Here is a 19702-nt window from a genome sequence, read left to right on the forward strand (position 1 = left end):
TTAAAGGCTGCTTAAGTAGTGCTCCGTCTCGAGTGGTGTTTTCAGAATGCGCGTTTCCGTGGCTTACTCTGCTGTGTCAGTCTGGAAAGGATAGCCGTGTGTGTGGCCTGACTGAGAACTAGGGCTGCTCATTTATGTTTCCGGGACTAAGTTTTTGGGTTGGGCGGGGTGGTACACACCCTTAATCTCAGCACTCAGGAGGCAGGCAGATCGCTGTGAGTTCAAAGCAAGCCCAGGATAGTCAAGGATACACAGAGAAGCCCTGCCTCAAAAAACCATTTAAAAAAAGTTTTGAGTGTTTTTTCTGTTCCTAATGGTTTCCTGGAATCAGGACCAACAGTGAATTTTGTATTTAATAGTTGACCTCAGCATCTTGGGGTCAACTATTAAATACAACTGAGGAGTCTGATTGAGCAGGTTTACAGGAGTGAATGGCCAGTTGTGCATACTAAATGGGCTGACGCCTGGACTCAGCCCTCATCTTTGGAGTAGGGTATGGTAGTCAGGCTTGGAGGCGGTACCATCTCACAGGTCCTAAATACATATGTGTGTGCCACATACCTACAGAGCCAATTGTGGGAGCAGAACTGAGTATGGTTTCTGTGAGAGCAGCTGGCTCTCCAGCCCTGGGAAAATGCTGGTCTCATCTCACTGGATAGAACATCTGAGAATTTTCCTAGTGTTGGTTGGTACAGTGAGCGGCAATGGAACGTCAGAAACCTCAGCTGAGGTGGAGGCAGGCTGGAGAGATGGCCTGCAGGCACACGTGTAGGCTGAATAAGATTTTGAGGCTATCCTTGGTCATATTAGCAAGATTAATTTCCAAAAAAGGGCCATGGGTTCTTGGAGAAGTCTGGTGTTTCCTGCAGCTGTGTCAGTATTGCAGGAGGGTTAGTGTCAGGTGTCAGCCTAGGGTGTCTTGACCAAGAGTGGTTGGGACAGTACACTCCAGGACTTTGCTGATACAGTCCAGTTTGTGGTAGGGTTCAGAAATCAGATGGTTTCTCAGATTTGCAGGCCCAGCCTCACTTGCATTTTAAAGCTGGTGCCCTGGGACAGATAAATAAGGAGGGACTCTGGACCCGGCCTAGAGTAAGTGGGCTCCAGAAAGGAGGCCACACCTAAACCTCAGGAATAAGCATGGTTTTGCTAAATGTTTTACCCAAAAAAAATAACGGTTGTAATAAATGCTCGCTTCTGCCTCCCCTCTGTTTTTCTTTTGTCTTTTTGCTTGTTTGAGACGGTGTCTCACTGTGTAGACCAGGTTGGCCTCAAACTCAAGAGTTCTACCATCCCTGGATGCATGTCCCTGTTTTTATAAGAAAACATGCTCTGATCACTGTCCTAGTCATGTAAGCAGCGAATGGCAGCCAGGAAGGGATTTCTCAGGTGTGGACATGGGTGTGCTGTCAGGCTAGTGTGTTCCTGTAGGCTGTGCCTTCACCTTGGTCACCTGCTGTGCTCAGCCCCCGGGCCGCAAGGAGGGGTACAGGTGGGGAGAAGCCTCATCCTCAGCTGTGGATTGTTAACATCTCAGCCTGTTGAGAGCCTCAGTGAGGGACACAGGTTCGGTGGGAGAGAGCTGGGGTTGCTTAGCACACGGGGGTGGGGTGGGGTGCTGATGGGAAAGCTGTGTGGAATAACACTGCAGGTCAGAAAAAGCCAAAGCCAAGAATGGTCAGGAGTGAATATGACTGGAGAACCAGTTCTCTACCCAAGCTGGTGGGCCTGTGATCGGAGAGATGGCTCAGCACTTACACATTTGTCGCAAGAAATAATAAAAGAGCCTGAGGACTCAAGTTCAGTTTCCAGCACTACGTGACAACTCACCACTGTCTGCACTCCCAATTTCTAGGGATCCTAACGCCATTTCCTGGCCTCTGGGCATGCATGCAAAATACTCGTGTATAAAAATAATTACAAACTTTTTAAAAAACCATACTGCGGTGCGCGCTGAAGAGATGGCTCAGGTTAAAAGCACTGACTGCGTCTTCCAGAGGTCCCGAGTTCAATTCCCAGCAACACAGCCATCTATAATGTGATCTGATTCCCTCTTCTGGCCTGCAGGTGTACTTGCAGACTGAGCACTGTATATAAATAAATCATTTTTTTGAATCCCAGTTAAGCATTTGGGAGGTAGAGGCAGGCGGATCCCTGAGTTCGAGGCCAGCCTGGTCTATAAAAGTGAGTCCAGGATGGCCAAGATAACATAGAGAAACCCTGTCTCAAATCACCAAATAAATAAATAAAAATAAAAAATCCCACTTACCTTTTCTTAAAAAAAGCCATACTGCAGGCTGGAGAGTTGGCTCATCCTGCTCCTGCAGAGGACCAGAAGCGAGTTTCCAACCACATTAACTTAAGAGGAACTATGCGTGTTTTCACAGTGACGTGCAGGAAGAATAGTGTGGTCTTCCTTAAGCATTTTACATGTAGGTCAGAATTGGCTGGGTCTGCCACTCCTGCACACCTCAAGAATATAAAGCCATGTTGTATTCTTGGCACATGTTGGTGCATTCCAGGAAGTGACTGATGTCATGGGAACAACAGGTCTCTGGAGCAAAACAGAGAAGTTGGCTTGAAGTCACCGCTCTAGTTAGAGCGGAAAGGGACAAACACACTGTGAGTCATATTCCGAACCACGATGACTGATCCAGGCAGAGGATTTGTGTACTGCTATGGTCTCAAGGCTAGAAGAAAGTTGCTCATGGAAGGTGTTCTGTGAGCTGGGTTAAACGACTCTGCAAGCCAGGCCTGGTGGCGCACGTTTTTAATCCCAGCACTTCCGAGGCAGAGGCAGGCGGATCACTGCGTTCCAGGCCAGCGGGCAGAGTGAGTTCCAGTACATACAGGGCTACACAGAGAAACCTGTGTTTAAAAAAGGGCGGGGAAAAATCAATAAAATGGTTCTACAGAGATGTGCACAGGGGAGAAGGGAGAGTGGGTTTACAGCCTTTTATTCTCCGTATCTGTCTGCTGGCATGTCGCAGAGCTAGCTAAAAGCTGTGCTGGTCATCCTTCATGCTGGGCCCCTTGTCTTTGGGGGACAATAGCAGTGCTGATGTTGCATATGTCAAAGAGATGTCATGAGAAACAAGTTCACACTTATGAGGGGACTTTATCCAACAGTGGGGTCTCATGATCAGCCTGCTGCCAACAGATCTCACCTTCAACAAAGAGTTGGAAACTGTAGACTTTGTTTGTTTTTGGTTTTTTGAGACAGGGTTTCTCTGTGTAACCTTGGCTGTCCTAGACTCACTTTGTAGATCAGGCTGGCCTCACAGAGGTCCACCTGCCTCTGCATCCTTGACTGCTGGGATTGCAGGCGTGTGCCACCACGCCCAGCAGCTAGAATTAAAGTATAAGGGCAGGTTTATTGGGAGCAGCTTTCCAGCAAGTTCGCCAACCTCACAGGAGGAGTCAGTGAAGTCGCCATGCAGACAGGGAGTCGGGAGAGAGAGACACACACCACTAGCGGAGGGGAAGCCCAGCCCCGGGGCTGGAAAGTTCAGAGTAGAGGGTGTGATATGCTATACCCTGTAACAGGCAGGGACTGAGGGATTCTGGGAGAACCTTGAGGCCAGATCCACTTTTGCTTGTAGCAACAACTTTGGTTTTGTTTTGTTTTGTTGAAACAGGGCTTCTCTGTGTAGCCTTGGCTGCCCTGGACTTGCTGTGTAGACCAGGCTGGCCTCGAACTCACAGAGATCTGCCTGTCTCTGCCTCCCAAGTGCTGGGTTTAAAGACCCGAGCCACTGCACCTGGCTTGTTTGCTACTTTTTAAAATATTTTATGTGTAGAGATGTTTTATTTATATGTGTATATGGGCACCATACATGTATGGTGGCCGTGGAGGCCAAAAGAGGTTGGCAGGTGCTCTAGAACTGCAGGCACAGATGTCTGTGAGGCCCCGTGTGCTCTCTTGGCTGCCGAGCACTCTCTCCTGCCCTGGCCGTTACTTTTTTTTTTTTTTTTTTTTTTTTTTTTTGGTGAGCCAATGTTACTGCGTGTCAAGGGATGCTGCTTTATTTTTAGATAGGAAAGGACATCACTTCCCAGCTTGGTTTTGGGTCCAACGTCTTGTTCTGTCCTGGCCAGCAGCTCACATTCCATTCTCCTCCCAAGACGTTGTCCTTTGTAACAGTCTGGCAGGGTGTAGGAGGCACAGCTTACTACACCTGTTAGGTCTCCTCCCGAGGGCTGACCGTCCACTGCCTGCAGACATGGCCACCGTCCGCACTGTTGAGGGAGGGCTGTGGTGAGTCACGGCACTGCTTTCTTCACACACAGCTTTTTTTTTTTTTTTTTTTTTAATACTTTAAGATTTATTATATGGGGCTGGAGAGATGGCTCAGAGGTTAAGAGCACTGGCTACTCTTCCAAAGGTCCTGAGTTCAATTCCCAGCAACCACACGGTGGCTCACAACCACCTGTAATGAGATCTGGTGCCTCCTTGTGTTGGGCATGCAGACATGTGGGCAGAATACTGTATAAATAATAATAATAAAAAAACTCTTTAAAAAAAAAATGGGCCTGTGACATATATTGTCACATAGGCCTTAAGCTCCTGCTCAAAGTAGGTTAGTAACCTTGAGCAACTCCTGTCTCTTCTGTAAAAGACATAATTACTCCAAATCTCAGGGCTGTGAGGGGACTTTTGAGAGGTAATAAGTTTGGAAAGGCACAGTGGGAGATGTCACTTCTTCGTGATCATCAAAGCCATGGTAAATTCTTACATCTCAGTAGGAAAGCAAGCAATGGATGCAGGACAGCAGGAGCTGGCTTGGCCAGTCCCATCTGGGCCCACTCCACTGGAGTGTCACTCAGTGCCCTTGTACCACGGTCCTGCCTGCTCATATGCACAGCCACTTGCCAGGTCATAGGTTGGCCCTTCAAGGTTGAGTGCCTTCTAGCTCCTAAGAGAACTGCACAGCACCCTTCTGTCCCTGGAGTTAAGGAATGTTGTGGAAAGAATTAGGCTTCCCTTTCAGGGGACGGCTGCCGTGTGCAGGGCCAGGAATGTGTGTTAATATCTAGCACATATTCTGGCCCTTGTGTTAAAATGCTTTATGTATTATAAAGAGGGCAGGCAAGATGGCTCAGCAGGTAGAGATGCATGCTGCTAACCTAATAATCTGAGCTCAATGCCAAGGACCCACTTAAAAGTGGAAGGAGAGCCGGGCGTGGTGGCGCACGCCTTTAATCCCAGCACTCAGGAGGCAAGAGGCAGGCGGATCACTGTGAATTCAAGGCTGGCCTGGACTACAAAGTGAGTTCAGGACAGTCAAGGCCACACAGAGAAACCCTGTCTCGAAAAACCAAGAAAAAAAAAAAAGTGGAAGGAGAGCTGGGCGTGGTGGTGCACGCCTTTAATCCCAGCACTCGGGTGGCAGAGGCAGGTGGATCGCTGTGAGTCCAAGGCCAGCCTGGCCCACAAAACGAGTCCAGGACAGCCAGGGCTACAGAGAAACCTTATCTGGAAGAAAAAAAAAACTGGAAGGAGGAAACAGTTTACACAAAATTGTCCTCTGACATCCACACATATGCTGTGCCGCGCCTGCCCCACAATAATAACAATTTTTATTGATTTTTTAAAGGCTCTGTAAAGAGCCATACTAATGTTGGGTGGTATGTTGTATTTACTGTTCTCAAAGATTAGAAGTCCATTCCCAACTGTAAATGCAAAGATCCTGTCTCATACTTTACTTTTATTTTTTATTTATTTATTTATTTTATATTTTGGCTTTTTGAGACAGGGTTTCTCTGTGTAGCCTTTGCTGTCCTGGACTCACTTTGTAGACCAGGCTGGCCTCGGACTCACATTGATCTGCCTCCCGGGTGCTGGGATTACAGGCGTGCACCCCCCCCCCCCGCTTGCCCACTGAGCCACCTCTCCAGCCCCCCCCCCCCCCCCCCCCCCCCGTGTCACTCCAATCCTTCTGTGAACATCAGCGCCCACTCCAGGCTTCTATTGTCAACGGTGGTTTTGTGCTAGCCACCTAATGAATCTTCTGGAACCTCTCTCTGATTCGAATAATAATTAACGTCACTAACAATACCACAATTCATCTAAAATACTGAGCACGTCAAACTAATATTTAAAATTAAATCTTCAAAACCCTATGAAGTGTGATTAATCTGTAGAAATGAAAGTAGATAGGTGAGGTAACTTGAGAATTTAATTTCCTGGCTGGGCAGTGGTGGTGCACTTTGTGGACCAGGCTGGCCTCAAACTCAGACATCCGTCTGCCTCTGCCTCCTGAGTGCTGGGATTAAAAGGTATGTGCCACCACTACTCAGCCAAATCATTGTTTTTTTTTAAAAACAATTTTCTATTAAAATTGTCATTTTTATTATTATTATTGTGGGGTTTGTTCATTTATGTGTTTGTTTGTTTTAGGCAGTTTCTGCCCATGTAGCTTTGGCATGTAATGCCCAAAATTAACCTGTAAGCCCCACCCATCCAGGGACCAGGTAACCTCCTAGAATGCTGGGAGTTGTAGTTGTTAGAAAGTAAAGCCTCGTGGGGAAATACAGTGGTCTATAGGTTTGTCCTTAGAAGCCCCTGCATTCTCAGCTGGGAAATTTCAGGGAGTGGTCCTGACCAAAGTCTATCTCTTGGTCAGTATTTGATAAAGCTTGCTTTAAATTTGACCCAAAATGGACAGGAGTGGTGGCACACACCTTAAATGCCAACACTGAGGAAGCAGAGGCAGGCGGATCTCTGTGAGTTCAAGGCCAGCCTGGTCTACAAAGCATGTTTCAGGACAGCCAGGGCTACACAGAGAAACCCTGTCTTGAAGCTATGGGAAGGGACGGGAAGAGGCCAAAACGGTGGAATTGGCTTTTCTCTGACCAATCTCAGATCAGAAAAATTAACAGCCTGTCTATGCCTCCAGAGTACTGGGATTAAAGGCCTGCGCCACCACTGCCCCACTGACCCACTGACCAGCTCTATTATTATTATTATTATTATTATTATTACATTTATTATTATTATTTTATCATCATCATTGTTATTAATGTATGGTGTATAGGTCTTTCCTATTTTTTTACATGTACATTTATATTATTACACATATATACAATAGATTACCTATGGGCCTTTCCAATTTTTTAAAGATTTACTTATCTTATGTATGAGTGTTCTACCTGCATGTATGCCTGCATGCCAGAAGAGGGCATCAGATCACATTAGCAGTCAGTGCTCTCAACCTCTGAGCCATCTCTCCAGCCCTTTCCAATGGTTTTGTAAATTTTTGAATTTTTGTAAAAACTGATTTGAAACCTGAGATACTTTTTTTTGTTTGTTTGTTTTTGTTTTTCGAGACAGGGTTTCTCTGTGTAGCCTTGGCCATCCTGGACTCACTTTGTAGACCAGGCTGGCCTCGAACTCAACAGCGATCCACCTGCCTCTGCCTCCCGAGTGCTGGGATTAAAGGCGTGCGCCACTACGCCCGGCTAAAACCTGAGATACTTTTAAACACAAGAGCAGGCTGGAGCTCAGCGGTAGATCACCTGCCTAGAGTTCCAGAGGCCCTGACTCCCTATGAGCACCACAAAAGAAAAAGCAAATACAGGCCTGAGGGCTTGCTCAGCAGTGGTTAAGCACACTGCTGCTCTTCGAGACAGAGGAATTGCGTTCAGTTCTCAGCACCCTTGTGGTGGCTTACAGTAGGATGACTCCAGTCTTGGGGACTCTGACAATCTCTTCTGGTCTCTGAAGGCACCAGGCATACATGTGGTGCCTATGCATACACACAGGCAGAACATCTGGGCACAGAAAATAAAAATAAGGATTAAAAAAAAAAAAAAGCTGACTTTTTTGGGACTCTAACACAAAAAGCTCAAGAACAACAGAACGTGTATTGCCTGAGATCTTCAATTTTTTGTTCCAAACTTCATTTATTTTTCGTTGCTTTCTATCTTTTTTTTTTTTTTTTTTTTTTTTTTTTTTTTTTTTTTGTTCCTTTTTACTTTTGTTATCTTGGTGCTTATCTTTGTTTACCCAGGTTCTGATGGACTTATTCCCCCCTACAATTAATTACTCCAGATGGCTGACTCCTTGGAGTTTTCCAAGCAAACAAAGCAGGCAGGAAATAGAGGCTTCCTGAGAAAAGCGGCTTTCCGTCCCTCTCGGAGAGGGACTTTGCCTCCCAGCTTGTTTGTGGGCTGCTGCAGCGGCTTTCCCTCTTCACAGTGAGTCCAGGGAAGAGTCGGGCACATTTTAACCTTTCCTTTTAAAACTGGTATTTTGCTTTATGGAGTCTCCTTCGCAAATCCTTACAGTTGTTTGATTAGAATGCCTGCTTTCCTCCCGAAGGGGCCCTCAGAACTACTTCTCCGTACCAGAACCTGTAGCCTAGGATTGCTTTCTCACTGTTAGGTGCGTCCTGCTCTGTTGCAGGGTATGGGCAACCACTCCTCTAGGCTTGCACAAATGGCCTCCTTATGACTTTGGTTGGTCACTCCTGACTGAGTCACCTAGCGGCCCCTGTCCCACCCCAGCACTCTTTCTCCTGAGAAATGGCTACCTTAAGTACAGGAGCCATCTTGGGCAGCACAAAACCCATATCACCTGAAATGACCCAACCAGCCTTTAGTCCCAACGCAGGTCTCTGCTTCAGATGGGGTGAGGGGACCGGTCTGGATGGCTGGAGGTCACCGCCCCTCTTTCTCTCCATGTACACAGGAGTTGTCCATCCTCAAAGAAAGGAGATGGGACTCGGTTGGCAGAGTGCTTGCCTAGCATACACAAAGGCCGAACTTCAACCCCTAGCAATGCATAAATCTATAATCTAACACTCAGGAGGTTGAGGCAGAAGTGTTAGAAGTTCAAGGTCAGCCGGGCGTGGTGGCCTGCACCTTTAATCCCAGCACTCAGGAAGCAGAGGCAGGAGGATCTCTGTGAATTTGAGGCCAGCCTGGTCTACAAAGTGAGTCCAGGACAGCCAGGACTACAAGAGAAACCCTGTCTCAAATCCTGCCCCCCCCCCAAAAAAAGGTCCAGGTCACCTTTAGCTACACAGCTAGTTTGGGACCAGCCAGGCTACATGATACCAACAAGGAAAGGAAGAAGAAGAAGAAGAAAGGTCAGCTAATGGACTTTTCTTCTGCTCAGTCTCCTTGTACCCAGTCCTAACATGTCGGTTTCATTAATTCAACACTGATAAACACCAACTATTCGCCATGTAACAAACAAAAAGAAGAAATAGGCATAAAGCAGAGACCCTGTCTGTAAAGAAGTGCTTAGGGAGGCGCCCACAAAGGCCACTTAGGCTGAGCTGTTCTGACCTTCTCTATTCTGCCTACTTTTGTTTTTGTTTTTTGTTTTGTTTTGTTTTGTTTTGTTTTTCGAGACAGGGTTTCTCATGTAGCCTTGGCAGTCCTGGATTCAAGACCAGGCTGGCCTCAAACTCACAGCACTCCACCTGCCTCTCGAGTGCTGGGATTAAAGGTGTGAGCCATCACACCTGGCCATTTCTACCTACTTTGAAGGTTTGTGTGTGTGTGTGTGTGTGTGTGTGTGTGTGCGCGCGCGCGCGCATGCGTGTCTACCTGAGTATGTGTATGTGCGCCATGTGTGTGCAGGGCTCACAGAGGCCAGAGGAGGGAACAGATCTGGGTCTGGAGTTACAGGTTGTGGTGAGCAGCCCGATGTAGCTGCTGGGATTCAAATCTTGACTGGGTCCTTCACAGGAGCAGCAGGTGCTGTTAACCACTGAGCCATTTCTTTTTTGTCTTTTCCTATTTTTATTTATTTTTTTCACTTTTGGGTACAACTCTTTTCTTGTCCCCAGAGGCCTCAAATCATAATCTAGGATCTTGTTTCTGGATCCGGATGACTCAGATACTTGTCAGCCTGCAGCACTGTTTCCTCTGGGTTCCACTGAGCCATCTCTCTCTCTCTCTGTTTTTGTTTGTTTGTTTGTTTGTTTTGTTGTTGTTGTTTGTTTGTTTGTTTTTCAAGACGGAGTTTCTCTGTGTAGCCTTGGCTGTCCTGGACTCACTTTGTAGACCAGGCTGGTCTTGAACTCACAGAGATCCGCCTGCCTCTGCCTCCTGAGTGCTGGGATTAAAGGCGTGTGCCACCACTGCCCGGCTTAACTGAGCCATTTCTCTAGCCCACTTTGTAGTACATTCTGCCTACTTGTTTTTTATTTTGCTTTATTATTTTGTTTTGTTTCAGAGACAGGGTTTCTCTGTGCAGCCTTGGCTGTCCTGGACTCGCTTTGTAGGCCAGGCTGACCTCAAACTCACTGCAATTCACCTGCCTCTGCCTCCCCAACTGCTGGAATTATAAGCGTGTGCTACCATGCCGGGCCTGCCTGCTTTGTAATAGAAAAAAATAGACTTGAGAAGATCTTCATTGGAGAAACTTGACAGACATCATTCAGGAATCAACATTAACATGCCGAATTTAGGAAGATCACCTCTGCATTCGATTAGAGGCACTGGGAAGGACACAGCAACATTACTGTGATATTTCTACGAGAAATGCATCGTTTGAGTTTAATTATAAACAAGAGATAAACTCAGCAATCCTACAAAATACCTTGTATTCTTTACAAAACAATAATGCATCAGTATCCTGAAAGACAGAGACTAAAGAGCTATTCTAAGTGGGATGAAGAGACGTGGCAGACAGTGCAGAGTCTGCCGCACGATCTGTTGTTATACCCAGCACGAGGCCGCAGGGGAACCCTCAGCACTGGCTGAAGAGCATGCAGTATTGCATCAGTGTTAATGTCCTGACCCCTAGAGAACACGCAGTGTGGTTACTTGGGACAGTGGCCGCCTTTTTAGACACAACATGCTGAAATGCTGGGGCAGGGCCAATGGGCGGCAGGCAACTTACTCTCAGATGGATCCGGAGAGAAAGAAAGTGTGTGTGGCCAGGAAGCAGATAAAGCTAAGCATCCAATGTATTTAGAGGCTGTACAGAGAAAACAGACAAGAATTATTTGTGCTATTCTTGACACACTTATCTGTATCTGGAGTTATAGTTAAAAATAAAAGAAAATGCAGGGTATGGTGGCACACACCTTTAATCCCAGCACTCGGGAGGCAGGTGTTTGAGGCCAGCCTGGTCTACAGAGTGATTCCAGGACAGCCAGGGCTACACACAGAAAAACCCTGTCTTGAGGGGGGAAAAGGTTTCAGTCATTTGAATTACACACTTGGGAGCAAGGCCAGTTGGATCACAGAGTTTGCACACTGTTGAAGAAATTGTCACGCTGGTTTTCCATTTGCTACCCTTGTTTACATTCTCCCTGCAGTGACTGAGAGTCCCTGTCACTGTCTCCCTGCAGTGACTGAGAGTCCCTGTCACTGTCTCCCTGCAGTGACTGAGAGTCCCTGTCACTGTCTCCCTGCAGTGACTGAGAGTCCCTGTCACTGTCTCCCTGCAGTGACTGAGAGTCCCTGTCACTGTCTCCCTGCAGTGACTGAGAGTCCCTGTCACTGTCTCCCTGCAGTGACTGAGAGTCCCTGTCACTGTCTCCCTGCAGTGACTGAGAGTCCCTGTCACTGTCTCCCTGCAGTGACTGAGAGTCCCTGTTACATTCTTGTCAGCATTTGGTGGTGTCAGCATTTTTTAGATTTTCACTATTCTGAATACTAATATTCATTGTTGTGGCTTTTAAGTTTTATTTAGACAGTGGTGGTGCAAGCCTTTGATCCCAGCTCTCGGGAGGCGGAGGCAGGCAGATCTCTGAGTTTGAGGCCAGCCTGGTCTACAAAGCAAGCCCAGGACAGCCAAGGCTACACAGAGAAACCTGTCTCGAACAACCAACGAACAACCAACTAAACAAACAAACAAACAAAAAACAGTCCCAGAAAACAGAAGGTGGGAAAGCTGTGATGAGCAATATTTACGTTCACTGAAGGAGAGGGGGGCGGCACCACTGACTCCCGGGGCAGAAGCGGGGACACTTTACTAACAAAGAGCAAATGCTGGTTGTGGTGGCAGGTGCCTTTGATCCCAGCACCCCACACACAGAGGTAAGAGGAGCTCTGTGAGTTTAAGGCCAGCCCAGTCTAATAGGGAGTTTCAGGCCAGCTGCCTCAGAAAAATAGAGAAAGAAAAGAAGGAAGGAAGGAAGGAAGGAAAGACACGTCCAAGAAAGAAAGTGAGCAGAGCAGAGAGAAAAGTCAGGAGTTCAGTGACTACAGCCTAAATGTTCACGTGTCACACATGTATGAATATGTACTTATATATGAAACACACACAAATGTCCAGTTTTTTGGGGGGATGGCTTTGGTTTTTTTGTTTGTTTTGGTTTTTCAAGACAGGGTCTCTCTGTGTAGCCTTGGCAGTCCTGGACTCACTCTGTAGACCAGGCTGGCCTCAAACTCACAGCGATCCACCTGCCTCTGCCTCCCTGAGTGCTGGGATTAAAGGCGTGCGCCACTACTGCCTGGCATCATGACCAATTTTAAACAAATTGTCGCCCCCCCCCCCCCGTTTTTCGAGACAGAGTTTCTCTTGGTGTAGCTCTGGCTGTCCTGGTACTTGCTCTGTAGACCAGGCTGGCCTCAAACTCAGAGATCTGCCTGCCTCTGTCTCCCAAGTGCTGGGATTAAAAGTGAGCATTCACCACCGCCTGGCTATTGAAAAAAATTCTGAAGTGTCGATTTTGGGTGCTCTTTCTACATATGTTAAGTATCTGAGGTAGCATGCTGAAGAGCTCGCTGAGCCGTTCCACGCTGTACATGTCTTTCAAAACATCATGATATGTGATCCATAAATACATAAGATTGATTTGTTAAAAAAAAAATCACATCCAATTTTTTTTTTTCCCAAGACAGGGTTTCTCTGTGTAGCCTTGGCTGTCCTGGTCTTGCTCTGTAGACCAGGCTGGCCTCGAACTCACAGAGATCCGCCTGCCTCTGCCTCCCTGAGTGCTGGGATTAAGGCGTGTGCCACCACGCCTGTAACATCCAATTTTTAAAAAAGAACTATTCAATTAAAGTGCTTCCAGATTCCTGTCTCTCAGACTGTATGTAAAATAATGTTTACTACTTCAAGGCAGCAAGCTGGGGGTAAACTTATTTTTTTTTTCGAGACAGGGTTTCTCTGTGTAGCCTTGGCTGTCCTGGACTCGCTTTGTAGACCAGGCTGGCCTCGAACTCACAGCGATCCGCCTGCCTCTGCCGCCTCCCGAGGACTGGGATTAAAGGCGTGCGCCACCACGCCCGGCTGCTGGGGGTAAACTTTTATCCAGCAATAAACAGCTTATAAACTTGGTCTTAGCTGGGTTTCAGCTGGCAAAAACCAAGCCCCCACACAAAGTGGTCCGTCTTCCAGCAGATAAACATCACCTGCTCTCTCACAAGTCTGTTCCCCATCCCACACTTGGGATCAGAACAAAAACATGTTTACATCCACCACACCACTCTGCATGTCTATTTGTGATCCTGCAAAACCTTCAGTTACAGCACTTGGGAGCCGGGCGTGGTGGCGCACGCCTTTAATCCCAGCATTCGGGAGGCGGAGGCAGGCAGATCACTGTGAGTTCGAGGCCAGCCTGGTCTACAAGTGAGTCCAGGACAGCCAAGGCTACACAGAGAAACCCTGTCTTGAAAAAACAAAAAACAATACAATACACTGCACTTTCCCCAGCCAGATACTTATAATAAGTTTGGCTTGATATATATATGTGTATATATACATATATATATGTATGTATTTTTGGCTTGTTATATTTTATTTTTTGTTTTTGAAGCCATCATCTCATAGGGCTCAAGCTAGCCATCCTCCTGCCTCAGCCTCCTGGGATTATAGGCATGTGTCACCAAACCTGGCTAGGGTTACATTTGTTTTTCTGTTTCCAGTTCTGTTGCATCAAAGCCAGGTTCTCATGAGTGTCAGGTAAATGTTCCACCACAGAGTCCCTCCTACCCACAACAGATATACAATGATAGAGGCTGCTGGTTGGGGACAAAAGGGTGCCAAAAAGTTCACAGGCTGGAACAACTGGGAAACAGACAAGATGTTTGTTTTCCCCCCTTCCTTTCCCCTCTGCCTCCTCTGGTGCTCCTCAACGACCATCAGACACGATGAAGAAGAGATGGACAATTTATTCCACACCACCTGAAGGCACAGACAAGGCCAAGTTGAGGAAGAGGGATGCAGAACTGGTCCCCAAATCGTCCTTTGCTCATTTTTTGTCATGACAAGGACAGATGTAGCTGTCGGTTGCTGGGGAGGATGCCGGTTGCTCATCGTTTTGCTTAGCAGGGTCTAGGCTGTCCTCCTGGGCGCAGGAGGTCTGGCAGGTACCCATCAGAGACTTTTCCACTCCATTGTTGCAAGCACCCTTGGGCGAGGAGCAGCTCGCAATCAGGCTCCAGAAGTTTTTATAATTGAGGTAGCAGAGGACCCCTAGTGAGAAAAACAAGAAAGGGGGGTGTCATGGGAAGGTGACAGGTGAGGTGAGCCCAAGGGAAAGTTAAGACCCTATGGACTCTCGGGGTGGACCTGGGGCGCGCGCGCGCGCGGGGGGGGGGTTGCCTGCTCCTTCCCTCCACACACTCTCTGCCCTGACCCTCCCACATGCCTTCGTGCCCCCCCCCCCACACACACTTACCACAAGTGAAATACAGGATGAACACCAGCCAACCAATGAAATAGCTCCAGCCAACAGGGACGGAGATGTTCTTCTTCAGCTCGTAGATCCAGAGGTTAACGGGGAACAGCATGAGGGTGAGGAAAATGAAGGCGACTGGGAGGCAGGAGTGGAGAAATCTTATTCTCACCTAAGAATCGCACAATGGATCTGCCTCATCTGCCGAGCTACAGCCGCAAACCATTTACACTGAGGAAATCATCCCCTCCCGTCTCCAGGGATCAGAAAACGGTGTACCTCCGTTCTCAGTTCTTTCCCCGCCCCCTAAGCCCTGACTCCACCCCTCCCTCGCCCCCACCCCCAGATAAGAGCGAGACCGGCCCGGGACCATGTGGGTTAGGGAATTAAGGACCTTTTTCAGAGCTGGGGGGCACCTTCACAGAAGCTCAGGATGATTGCAATCAAGCCAAAGAAAGGCAGTCTCTCCAGGCACGTCAGGTACGGCAGGTGCAGCCAGGCGGTGAGGGCAAAGCCCAGCCCCAAGGCCAGCATGAAACTTATCTTAGCCACCCCAAAAATTGGATGGACTGTCCACAGCCTAAAAATGTCTTGGGGTGGGTGGGTGGGTGGGAGACAAAAATAAGGAGGAACTCAGGATTCACAAAAATGAAAGAAATACAAGTAAGTGAACAAACAGGAGAAAACAGGTCATTCAGAACCAAAGAAATACCGCACAGGAGGGATCACAGAAGCAGACTCCTGATATTGGCAATGCCAACCATTTGATTAACTGGCTGAAAGCCAATGTGGTCGCCCACACCTATAGGCTGAGGCAAGGGGATAGCCATGAGTTTAAGCTGCCTGGTTGTTTTACCGGCCAATATAGACTACAATACAATGTTTCTAAATAAATAAAAATAGCCAGATGTGGTGGCTCACGCCTTTTAATATCAACACGAGAGAGAGAGGCAGAGGCAATCGGATATCTGTGAGTTCAAGGCCAGTCTGGTCTACAGAGTGAGTTCCAGGACAGTCAGAGTTGCATAGTAAGCCCTTGAGTCAACAATAATGATAATAATAAAATTTTAAAAGCCCGGCATGGTGGCGGCGGCATATGTCTTTAATCTCAGCATTCCAGAGGCAGAGGCAAGCAGATTTTTGTAAATTCAAGGCCAGCCTGGTCTATATAGCAAGTTCCAGGACAGCCAGGGCTACATAGAGGAAACTTAACAAATCAATACAAAAAAATCAATAAGAGAAAAATAGAAAGAAGGGGGGGAAATGACACAAACAGCAATTCTCAAAAGAAAAGTTCGCAAATTGTTAATGGACTTAGGAAAGATTTCAAAAGAAATCTGTAAACACGATTATAATTTTAGACCCTGAAGCCTGGCCAGTTCCTGAGACTGGCTTCAAACCATCTTCCCCACTGTCCCAATGCAAAGTGTTTGGCTTATTTCGAAAGCGCCTGAGTTCATTAACAGCTGTGCCATTGCTGTCCACGCCTTCCAGTTTGCTCCTTTTGTGGCATAACTGTGTTGTTTTCCAGACCCTTTACTGTTTTTTCACTCCCGGGTCTCACTATAATCTGGCTAAACGGAGCTAGATTCTTCCGGTAAACCTGTTCCAAGGGCTTCCTTCCACGTGATCAGATGTGGGTGCAGGAACGGCCCTGCCCTTCTGTCACCACTTTTCTGTATTAGTTATCTACTCAGCACTGGGACTAAATACCCGGCAACAACTTAAAGTGAGAAAGGTTGATTTTGGCCCCGGTCACTTGGCTCCTGATAGTTGGGCCACCACAGTGGCAGGAGTGGGTAGCAAAAGCTGTGGAAAGCCTAGATTCTTCACTTATTGGAAGACAGAAAGCAAAGTCAGGTGTGGTGGCGCATGCCTTTAATCCCGGCACTCTGGGGCCAGAGGCAGGCCGGAATCTGAGTTCAAGGCCAGCCTGGTCTACAGAGCAAGCGAGTTCCAGGACAGCCAGGGCTACACAGAGAAACCCTGTCTCAAAAACAACAACAAAAAAGGCAAAATTGTTATATCCCTGTTTCCGCTTATGTGAAGGAGAAAGATGGCAAGGGACACCTAGACCTGGACATTTCTGAGGTGGTTGAAGGGACAACAGGAAACGAAACTCAAGTCAGAAATTAAGCAGCTGTGAGAATTCAGGGAAGGAAGGAATAAGGAAGCCAAACAATAAAAAGGAAATGCAGAGCTGGCCCAGAGGCGGGGCCTCAGGCCCAGAGAGGTGGGACCCCAGACCCAGAGAGGCGGGGCCTCAGGCCCAGAGAGGCGGGGCCTCAGGCCCAGAGAGGTGAGACTAGAAGGAGATAGCAGCTCCCAGCTAAAAAAATGATTTTATTCGGGAATGATCCTCTCAACACCCTTAAAGGAAGGACCTGACATTTTCTACTGGGTCGGGCAAACTGATTTGGTCAAACCAAAGGAAGGAAACGACCCTGAGATCATCACGCCAGCAGAGAGCCATCTTGTAAGCCAAATGAAGATGACTGACTGACGGGAGGGAACAAGACGGTGGGGGCCCACCCGAGAGGTCAGAGGTCAAGGCAGGCTGGGGACTGTGGATGGAAAGAGGAAGGACCTCACCTTTATCGTCCTCGGAGCAGCTTTTAGATATGCACACGTACAGGGGCCCCGTGGACATGGTGTGAATGGAGGTGTAAATTTTGTTGGTGACGTTTTTGGGGAAGCGCTGATGGAAGCGACTCTTGGAGGGGTACAGCCATTTCTTGGAGAAGACCATGACCAGAAGCACCATGAAGGCCACCAGGCTGAACTCCGAGGCCACCACCTGGGCCATCCAGCGGGTGCTGTGTGTGATTCTCCACTGGAAGGGCAGCAGGGAGTTGCGACGGTAGTCCATGAGCGAGCGCTGGTTCCTGCTGGAGCAAGAGGCGGCAGTCCTGCACCAGCCCCTGTGCTCTGCCCAGGCCACCTCTCCTCCGCCCTGCCTCCTGAGCCAGCCTCCTTTTCCTGCCTAGGCCTCCTATGCCTGCTCTCTCTCCTCTCTGGGCCTTGGGTGTTGCTCCTCTGGCCCTTACACCCGCTAGTCCCTTTCCCTCCCCACACTCACCTGGCCCTTAGCTTCACAACATCTTCCTCAGTCAAATCAGCTTTCATCACAGGCCTAGTGTCCGAGGAAGAAAGGGGGGCGGCGCTCTTTTCAGGCATCTGAGCTCCAGATCCAAGAGAAGGCCTCGCTCCATTCTGCTGAGCAGACCCTAACTGCCATGGAATACTGCTGGGGAGCAGTGAGATGGGGGATGGGCCATGGACTCAGCTCTAACCCTTTCTCAAAATTCTATTCCTTGCACTCCAGCCCCTGTGGACCAGATGCCTCTCTCTAGCTACTGTCCCCTTTACCTAACTAAGGTGGTGATCTGAGAGACACACACACCCCCTTTCCTAAATGCTGACAGTGGAGAGGGAAAAGGTGTGCCACCAGGAAAAGACCCACATGCCTTCCTTCTCCCAAGCCCATGCCAACCTTCCCGCTGCTTCCTCAGTTTCTCCCATCTCACCTCTCGACTCAGTTCCAAATCAACAATGGTCAGTCTCTTGGTCTCCCGTCTCTCAGCTCCCCACTTTCTCTTGACAGGTACTTCCTGTGTAGCTCACGCTGGCCTAGGACTCACTAGATAGCCCAGGATGGCTGAGTGAAAAAAAAGAAATATAAAGGAAAGGACATGACTGCTCCTGGTGTGGTGGAGGAGGACGTTTATATAGACAAAAGGGAGAGCACAGCCAGGGGCTGACGCATGGGGAGAGTCCAGAGTGGACGTGACCCTGAACACGTGAGGAAAGGGGAGCCAGGTGCAGCAGCCAGGGGGCCAAAGGTTCAAAAGGAGCAGGCAGCAAAAATGTTTGGATTATATAGGGAAGGGCAGCCCAGCCCCTGGGCTGGAGAAGTTTAGGGTAAGGGGGCTGGGTATGCCAGCCAGGAGAGTCCTGTAACAGGTAGGGACTGAGGGATGCTGGGAGAATCTGCAGGCCCCATCTGCTTTGACATGTTAAATAGACACCTCAGCCATTTTTCCCAGGTTTGAGACAAAGCAATGACCTCATGGACGTCCTCTTGCCTCTGCCTCCCAAAGTGCTAGGATTTTACAGGTATGAGATCCCATCCCTAGCCTCTTTACTTACTTTTTTTTTTTTCCTTTTCATCTTTACTTCTCAATCCAGTTATGGGGTCCACTTAGATCCAACATAGCTCAAACACAAGGCTCAAATACAGATGACAAAAATGTATGGCAGTCAAACTGCTACTGATGGATCAGAGCCTCAGAATAGACCCGGGAGCTGCAACCTTGACGGGCAGTTGTAGAGCATATTCAAAAGATGGAACCACAGACGCCTGTGCCAGCCCACCAATCAGGATAGGAGTAGGTCCCTGGGCCTGAGAACATGAACTTAGTTTAACCTGCCAGCAAGATGGAGAAGTTGGTCTTTTTTTTTTTTGTTTTTGTTTTTTTTTTTTTGTTTTTTTGTTTTTTTGTTTTTCGAGACAGGGTTTCTCTGTGTAGCCTTGGCCATCCTGAACTCACTTTGTAGACCAGGCTGGCCTCGAACTCACAGCGATCCGCCTGCCTCTGCCTCCCGAGTGCTGGGATTAAAGGCGTGTGCCACCACGCCCGGCGAGAAGTTGGTCTTGAGATGGCTGGACTCAGGCAACTGTCTCCTCACAAGTTGTCTCTGGGATGGCTGGGCTGGTTTACATCAGCTTTCAGTAAGTCCAGAGCGCCGCAGTTTGCAGTCCACAGGTGCTCCCTGGATGATTGATGGTTGTCAGCCCGGTGGGAATCTGCCGAGACAAACGTAGAATAGAGACAGAAGGTAAACTTTCCTAGTAACCAAGAAAGAGGAGGAACAGACAGTGCAGAAACTTAGGCTATGTTTGTCTGGAGTCCACTTGATCTCCTGTCAAAACCAAAAGAAGAAGAATGGAGGAGGAGGAGAAGAAGAAGAGAAAACTCAAAGCCCTGAGCTTATGACTGAGTAGAAAGCAGTGAGGGCTCTGTCAGCTCCTCAGACCTCCAGCGATCAGTGTCAAAATTCTGGACTTTTGAAATCATAGTACAACAATAGAATAGAGGGAAGAAGAAAATTTG

The 19702-nt window shown here is 48.1% G+C and overlaps 1 protein-coding gene across 1 annotated transcript; it reads right to left on the reverse strand.

Annotated features, from left to right (window-relative positions):
- Positions 1-14162: 14162 nt before the first annotated feature.
- Odf4 (outer dense fiber of sperm tails 4) lies at positions 14163-17714 on the reverse strand. The gene is made up of 4 exons (XM_051167291.1): positions 17668-17714; positions 17181-17473; positions 14592-14726; positions 14163-14386 (listed from the first exon to the last, which is right to left on the reverse strand). The coding sequence occupies exons 1-4, from the start codon at positions 17712-17714 to the stop codon at positions 14163-14165; spliced, it is 699 nt and encodes a 232-aa protein (XP_051023248.1).
- Between the last annotated feature and the right edge of the window lie 1988 nt (positions 17715-19702).

The sequence above is a fragment of the Acomys russatus genome, chromosome 25 (assembly GCF_903995435.1).
Source record: "Acomys russatus chromosome 25, mAcoRus1.1, whole genome shotgun sequence".
Classification (NCBI taxonomy): domain Eukaryota; kingdom Metazoa; phylum Chordata; class Mammalia; order Rodentia; family Muridae; genus Acomys; species Acomys russatus.

What these genes read in the sequence shown, in the direction of transcription:
- Odf4 (XM_051167291.1), bottom strand. Translation starts at nt 17,714, where the DNA reads ATGAAAGCTGATTTGACTGAGGAAGATGTTGTGAAGCTAAGGGCCAG. An exon ending in GTTGTGAAGCTAAGGGCCAG is followed by an intron (nt 17,474 to 17,667) that starts GTGAGTGTGGGG and finishes TTGCTCCAGCAG; the next exon opens with GAACCAGCGCTCGCTCATGG. An exon ending in CATCCTGTATTTCACTTGTG is followed by an intron (nt 14,387 to 14,591) that starts GTAAGTGTGTGT and finishes TTTTCTCACTAG; the next exon opens with GGGTCCTCTGCTACCTCAAT.